This window comes from Dipteris shenzhenensis, chromosome 2 (assembly GCF_047967505.1).
Source record: "Dipteris shenzhenensis isolate YYH24624 ecotype China chromosome 2, Dip_SZ_1.0, whole genome shotgun sequence".
NCBI lineage: Eukaryota > Viridiplantae > Streptophyta > Polypodiopsida > Gleicheniales > Dipteridaceae > Dipteris > Dipteris shenzhenensis.
The window spans coordinates 20,927,620-20,935,651 of record NC_141597.1 but is presented as its reverse complement, the minus strand read 5'-3'; the positions used below and the strand labels follow the sequence as shown (position 1 = coordinate 20,935,651).

Sequence of the window (8,032 nt, the reverse complement as noted above, 5' to 3'; positions counted from 1 at the left end):
AGGACTGTTCATGGAGCACTATATCAATTGTCACTTGCCGTTAGGGTGTTCAAAGCTTCTCAGTTTTCTAATTATGGTTAACATCCATCATTCATGCAGCCCAACTCTCTGTAATAAAAAATCTCCATGCACCAACTCTTCTACAAAGGCTTGCCATTATATCCATGTGATCCCAAGTGTCACTTGCCATAAGGGCAACAACTTGAGTTCAAACCTTCTCGGTTTTCTAGATAATGATTAACATCCATCATTCATGCAGCCCAACTCTCTGTAATAAAAAATCTCCATCCACCAACTCTTCTACAAGGCTTGCCATGTGATCCCAAAGCGTCCCAAGGATACGCCATATACTAGTCAAGTTAAAAGCTGCTAAAGCATCATGAATGAAAATTGTTAGCACTCCAACTCTCCCAAATCGTCACAATGATACGCTGTAACCTAGTTCGTAGTTCAAGACTTCTGCATCACACATGTTATAAATTCTACAAAAAAAAATATGCATTATTCATCCTTGTAAGGGAGAAAATAAAAATGTATGTGCAAATCAGATCCTTTTACTCTGCTGTTCTATTCATTTTTCATGCCAGCCACATAAAAGTTCTACTAGCCATCCCTAAAAGACATCATCCTCACTAAATGTTCTTTTTAGACCCTAGAAGCCTACGAGCGAGACATTTGAAAGACACTAGGCATGAATGGATAGCCTCCAAGCCAAAAAGAAAAGAAGAAGAAAATTTCACATCTACAGACTCCAAAACAATGACATACGAAGGCAACCCATGAGCATAGAAACTATAATCAAGTTGTGAATCAATTTGTTTGTATGAACATTCTAATATACAGCAGATGCCGTAGCCTTTTGGGGCCAACATGGCAACCATCAGGACACAACCAAGTATTTCAGGCATTCCTTCAGCCACCACCCTGGATGAGAGACTTGTTGAATAAACCGCTTATCACATTACCATGTGCCTTGTACATCTCCACTAATAAATAGGTACTCACTCCTGCTACCTTTCCTTCGATTGTCAAAATACTAAACTGAGTTTTATCTTACTTCAACACAACTTGAGCATTGCGCATTGCAAGGTAGCCCTGAACATATTCGTTGGGAAGGGATCTAATCTGCTGGAAGATCTCAGTATTTGCAAAGTGTAACTTTGTTCTTGGATCCGTGTATGGTGCCTGCAATTCACCAAGAATTAAATAGGCGTTTAAAAATTGAATTGCCAAGGTTGACATTACAAGTATACTATTTGATGCCTATTTAATTCTTGATGCCTGGAATTCATCAGAATTAAATAGGCGTTTGAAAATACAATGCCATAGTTGACATTACAAGTATACTATATTCCCCGAAGGACTGAAGGGAAAACTTTAATGATTGCATTGCACTAGCGAGTAGCGCCGCAGTCATTCCAAGGTAGTTCCACCAGACAAAAAGTTACAAAAGAAGCGTCATTATATTATTCAGCTGGGATGCCAACCCTCCAATGCTGCAAGGCTCATAATCCCAAGTTGGGCGAATAAATAATAACTGGAAGCTGTTTCGGTATGACGTAGTGGGGTAAATAATAGAAACAATATAAATCACTTCGCAATGATCATAAGAAGCACGTGCCTGATGTCCTGAATGAAAGCCGCAATCCTGGACGAGAATATATTACTCACCTCAAGACCTGTAATGTCACAATATTTCTTGGCTGGATACATGGACGGGGGAGCTTCAATATTCATATCTTGAGCAAGAAAAACGTCAAAGTAAGTGTCATGATATAGAAAAGAGGCTTTACGCCTTTCAATCAAGAGAAGACTCCAATTTATAAAAGGGTAATCTGTACTCACAGTTAGGTTCTCCAGCAGGATAAAGATGATAGTTCTCCGTTTGAAGCATTTGCTTCAGATGTTTCCAATGCCTTCCTCGAGCTTGTCCTTTGGGATACCTTTCCGACAATTGTATTCGCTTAAAGGCAAAAGTTGAAGGCAGAACAATGTCTGACTCTTCCAGGTCTAGAGTCGTTGCCATGTAGCTTGAAGAGGGAGTTCCATCCTTTGCCGAAAGTGGACTACCTTTCTGCAGCAAGCGGTAATTGCATAGCATATAAGCAGATTTCCTAACAAACTCTTTCCACAAAAGATAAGGTAACTCAGAAAACACAATTTCACAAAGAAGAAGAGCGCGCACCAAATAGTTATCAGAGGCAGAAGCTGAAAACTCTGTCGAGATGTTCTTACGCTTCATACCGGACTTCATCAAGAAAAGGCGAGAGGTTGTGAAAACATGCAGAAACCTTGGAAGAAAAGAGAAAAACTTAGAAGGGTTTTAAGGAAAACAATTTCTTGTTGTTAAGCACTGAGAAACTTGCCCTTTTAGGTAACCTCAAACAAGAAGTTTGGATATTGTGAATGTCCTCCCCCTTTTCAGACATTATGAGAGTTTTTGGCCTGCCCTTGGCTTGGCCTTATTAATGGTGTTACGGTTAAGAAGCGAATTCGGAACGCAAGCCCACCAACTTTCACTTTTATTCAAGGCAGTCAGCTTTTCCTTTCATGTACAGTTCCTTTTTCTTATAATACAATTTTGAATGTCCCCCGAAAAAAAAAAAAAAAAAAACTTTCACTTATTATTCTTTCACTTACTATTTTTAACCCTAGAATATATCTCTCTCCCACACTCTCCCTCCCCCCCCCCTTCTCTCTCTCTCTCTCTCTCTCTCTCTCTCTCTCTCTCTCTCTTTGCGTTCACCTTCAGCCCTCTTTTCCATGCTGTGCATCCAATTCGTTTTCTTTTTCGATCTCGGGCAAGCCTTATGAATGATTCTCATCATTCAACTTGTTTTTTTTCTTTGGGGGGAGGGAAAGAGGGAAAAAGGAAATTTTTATTATAAAGTGAAATTAAAAGTTAATACAACTCAAAGAAAGCAGAGCCTACAAAACTATAACTATGTTGCCACTATAAAGCAAAACCATATTGAGTTCCTGTACCAAATCGGAGACCCAGGCTCGAGGAATAGGCATGTGATCAAACATCACTGCATTGCAAGCCCTCCAAATGTTCCTAATGACAATTGCTTGCGCGAGATGCCAAAGCTGGATCTGCAGATCGTACATGCGGCCACGATCTCCGAGCAAGGCATCTTCTAGCGTACCTCTAAAGAGAGACTCCTTTGCTTCAACCACGAACTATAAATCACCAAAGTGGGCGGACAAGAATGGAACTCCAGAAAAGGTGGTGGTGAGACTCAACAAAAAGTCAAATGGGCACAATGGAGAAATGTCGGGGCGCCACTTACCCAAGCGTTCACGGGTGGGGAATTTACCAGTAAGAAGGCGCCACAGAAGAAAATTCAAACTTTGGGAGAATGTGGAAAACTAGACTCGACAAAGGCGCCTGTCCCAAATATGTATGTCTCTTGGAGCAACAGCCCGCCAGGAGAGACACACATCCTGGGTAATAGAATCATCAACGGGAATGAAGTAATCATGCAACTTAAAACAATGGATCTGCGTGCCACGTCATTCACCCAAACTGGAGATCTGTCGAATGCAGATAGGTGAAACTAGTAGGCCAATCATAACGGACAACAGCCAAGAAGGAGAGCATAAAATTCAACTCATGATTAAAAAGGTGAAAATGTTGCACAAGTGAGTCAATAGAGAGCTAGTTCCTAGTGGATCCATCCCAAAGATCATCCCAAGTCGTCAAACCACGCTGATAAAGCCTCCTGGAAAGATTAGGGCTAACAGTCACAGCAAAGATGAAAGGGAATTGATGAATCCATAAATTTAGAGACAAAGATGGGTTTCTGTCAAGCCGTGTAGCATCCTTCCAGAATCAGTTGTGTAAGCCGTGCTTCCATACTGAAATCATAGCAGTTAGAAAGCTCAAGCAGGAGATTTTAACTTGAAATAGGCAAAGAAGGATTTCCTGCCAATGTCCTGTAAAACCAAGCACCCCAGTGGTCTGCAAAAAGTGGCTCACTAAACTAGCCCATGGTTGATTAGAGTGTAAACGAAGAATCCACTTGCAGCAAAGACGCTGACATTGATTGATTGCTGGCAGTAAACCAAGGCCCCCAAGGGCTCTAGGGAAACAAGAAAAGGACCACGAGAAGGCATGCCAGCGATCCGTCCAAAGAAAGTCCTCGTCAAACGATCGAGCTGTGCAAGGCAGGAATCTAAAAAGGGCATCATCGAACAAACAAAGACCAGAGTTGGAGAAGCAGGTGCTTTAACACTGTAGCACGGCCTAACAAGGACAAACGTTTATCCCTCCTCTTATGGAATTTCCTTGAGACCTTAAGGAAAAGCCAATCAAAACGTTGCTTGAGGGAGATACCGAAACCAATTGGGCACCCTAGATACCAAGTGGCCATAGCTGGAGGCACAATTGGAAACCAAAGGCAGACAACCAACGCGGCAGAGGATCCCAAGAGAGCCACAGCACTGTTGTTTTGGCCACATTCACTCGAGAATCAGAAAGGACAGAAAATTGAGCATATATCTCAAAAAACTGAGAGATGTTTTGTTCATCAGCCTCAAGAAAATTTGCATTATCGTCGGCAAACATCTGTGAAGAGAAGCCCATTTGATCCAGTAGAGGAAGACCACTGATTGTACCAGCAGCGACCGAAATGAGTGTCAAGTTGGTGAAATAAGGGTTTCGTGACTATTGCAAATAGTAAAGGAACTAACGGGCAACCCTGACAGATTGAGCACTTCACATGGAAGCAATGATGAAAATATCCGTTGATGGAAATAGTCGCTGAGGCATTGGAGAGGAGAACCTTGGTCATCCGATAGAAACCATCACCAAACCCAGCTTAGACATTTCTTGAAGCATGAAGTGCCAACTGACCTAGTCATAAGCTTTCTCCAAATCCATGTTAAGAAGCACAAATTGAGACTTTTGACAGATAGAATAGTCAATGCCCAGCAGCACATTGAGAATTGCCTCTGGATACTCGTTCCATGCAAAAAACGCTCCAGAGGTGCCAATTAGAGGGCAACATCCTCTTTACAGACTTAGGAATTAGCTTGATAACCCCTAGGTTCAGCGAGGCCGGTAGAGAACCTAGTGCACAACAATGATTCAAGAAAGCCGTCAGATCCTTACCAACCAAAGACCAAAAGTACTGATAAAAATCAATTGGAATTCCATCTCGGACCAGGAGCTTTCCCTCGTGCCATGGTGGAAACCACGTATCTCAATTCAAATTCGGTGAAGGGGCGTTGAAGCAAATCTCATTCATACAACTCGACCACAGTAGAAGTCGGTTCTAGAAATATTCACAAAACCGATCATCATAATCTTGCACTGGAGGAGGATCAGAGCCAACAATTGAATAAAGGTATTGCTTCATGAGAGTAGCAATCGCCAGAGACTTCATTGCCTTAAGATCAAGAATGACAGAAACACATTCACGAGCCCGCTTATCTCGTATGCGATCATAGAAGAAAGAAGACAGTCGATTGCCTAGCTCCATCCAACGCAGTCCAGCTTGCAAGTGTGCTGAGGGGCTAATCATGCATGAGTGCGGGATCGAAGATGCAATTCACTAAGAAAGGGGTGCAAAAAAGGGTCATGGGGAGAGTCCTGAATATCTAATAAAGTCGAGCCTCCTGCAATCGCCTAAATGATGCACATTGACATGACCATATACTTTGCAAGCTTGAGTGACATTAGAGATGGTCTATTCCCATCACTGGATTGGGGAGGATACGTGACAAGCAGCTAACCAAGCATCTTGTACGTGGGAATCGAAAGTCAGGTTACCAAAGTGAGATGTGTTCATTTTAAAGGGAGGAGGACCCCGAAGTGTCTGCGTTCGATGAGGCAAACTAAATCAAAAAAACATGGGAAGACGATCAAAAGCAGTGACCGAATCCAAGACTTGACCCTGCATCTGCACATCCAACCACCAGCCTTTACCAGACAAATACAAGCAATCGAGGTGAGCGCCACGCCAAGTTGAATCACCATGGCGGTTATGCCAAGTGAAATGCCGTAAAGGAGCTAATGCTGAGAAATCGCTCCAGTCAACCAAACCGCAGGCAGACTGAAAAGCAGACCAAGCGGACTCCTCTTCATCGGTGAGATCACTGGTCTCATGGGAAACGTCAGAGGCTGCAGCAGCTATAATATTCCAATCTCCCACAAAAATGGTGTTCGGTCCACGAAAGTTGAGATGCAGAAACTCCCAAAGATTTTTGCCCGCTGAGAGGAATTATTTGGTGCATAAACAGAGACAATCCTAAACACCGAAGAATCCAATGAAACAGGAACTGGGTACCCTAGACTGTACTATGCGAGAAGGTAAGGATTAAGATCGGAATGAACCGATAGAGCTACACTCCACGCCCTCGAATTGGACAGGTCAAAAAGACAAGGTCTTTAGTTGTTGCAACTTACAGATCTGAGGGCGAATCTAACGAATAAGTGAAGAAACAACCGCAAGTGTCTACTGCACAAAGACTTCACGGACGTTCCAGCTTAGCAAACCAGGTACCATCCTTCGATCTCACATGAAATCAGTGATCATACATCGTGTCACCACCCTCATCCTCTGAGAGCTAAAGAAGCAAAGCATCTGAGTTATGAGGAGTCTTTGCACAATTGGATCCTCCCCTGTTCACGGGGAACCTTTCATGTTTATGACACTTTTATTTTTCCTTGGGTTCATTCACAACAGGCACAACATAAGAAATTAATATTAATTCGCTCCATTGTAGTCACCAATCCTATGTGGCATGGTAGTAGGGTCTCTCGAGTTTGGAAGTAATGACATGATTTTGAATCCCATTTGCACCCAATCTTTTATTTCTTACGGTCGACAAACTCACGGGCGGCGTTGCGAGGCCGCCCATGAATATATCATTTTCTGTCCATAGGGCATAGTCCACATCGGATTGTGTGTGACACGTTGCTCTTGAATTTTATTGGGTGGAGATACTTTTTTGGTTCATGTCCATGGCCAAGTGTGAATCCTACCTAAAGTCAACTTCCTAAAGTGAATTAAACATTGGAAAAGCAAAGTTTCCATATATAAAAAAAGTGATTGGGCCTTGCTTCCCTCAGCTCAGCCTCCCCCTTGTCTCCCTCTCCTCTCTCCCTTTGCCGAGTCCTGCCTCCCTCTCCTCTCCCTTCTAGTTCCTCCCACCATGTCTCCCTCGAGAGAGAAATGTGAGCAAGAAAACCTATTTCCTGGCCTGCCCCTATGGGGTAGGTCTCATTGTGAAGGTTCGCTTCTCTAAGCCACTAAATCCAGAATTTTAGTTTGTGAAATTCCTAAATTATTATGATTGGTCCAAGTTCCTACTTGCTATTTCTTTCCCTTGAGATATTCTTTGTGTGTGTGTGGGCGCACGTGCATGTGCGCACGCTTCCCCTTTGCTTTCACTTCATTACCTCCCCAATCTCCATCCCCTTTACTTTCACTTCATCATCTCCCCCAACCGAGAGCGATCACTCAAATGCCTAGGGCATTCGCTAGCCTCAATAGCTCTGCACTAGGGCATTCGCTAGCCTCAATAGCTCTGCACTTACTTTCCCATGAGTTTTGCTATGTAGAGGGCTATGTCCACCCGTATCCTTGTGTGTGAATTTGGTTGCGTGAAGGCAAAGGTTAAAAAAACATAGAACCATCAAGATGTCAATTGTAGTCCTTTTGTTACCTTGTTTGTGATGGTTAGAGATTAGCACTTACCATGACTAAATTTTTACTAGCAACCATCTCATTAGTGTAGACTCTTGCACCATATACTTCAACATCTATTGTGTAGTGGCCATGTGCTACATGACTTGGAGGCTATATATATAGTTAACCTACTACAACTACCATGCTGGTTCTTGACATTTAGCATGTGCACTGTACACAGCCATGGATGGCGAGCAACCATGAACATGACTAGTCACGCCAACCACCGCAAGGCTGGAATACAATTGTAGTGACCCTAGTCAAACACCACAATGGCCACGTCAACTGAAGGGCAAATTGATGTATATGTGTGTGTGTGCCTATGGGCTTGGAGT

The 8,032-nt window shown here is 42.9% G+C and overlaps 1 protein-coding gene across 2 annotated transcripts; it reads right to left on the bottom strand.

The window, feature by feature from the left end:
* Nucleotides 1-797: 797 nt before the first annotated feature.
* LOC147904469 (chromatin-remodeling complex subunit) lies at nucleotides 798-6,644 on the bottom strand. Of its 2 annotated transcripts, none has more exons than XM_087386708.1 (5): nucleotides 6,431-6,644; nucleotides 2,186-2,293; nucleotides 1,846-2,074; nucleotides 1,672-1,739; nucleotides 798-1,185 (listed from the first exon to the last, which is right to left on the bottom strand). In XM_087386708.1, the coding sequence occupies exons 2-5, from the start codon at nucleotides 2,252-2,254 to the stop codon at nucleotides 1,054-1,056; spliced, it is 498 nt and encodes a 165-aa protein (XP_087242834.1). In that variant the 5' UTR covers nucleotides 2,255-2,293; nucleotides 6,431-6,644; the 3' UTR covers nucleotides 798-1,053. The 2 variants fall into 2 exon arrangements, with proteins under 2 accessions (XP_087242834.1, XP_087242825.1); XM_087386699.1 differs by having other exon boundaries at nucleotides 799-1,185; nucleotides 2,186-2,291; nucleotides 6,413-6,644.
* Between the last annotated feature and the right edge of the window lie 1,388 nt (nucleotides 6,645-8,032).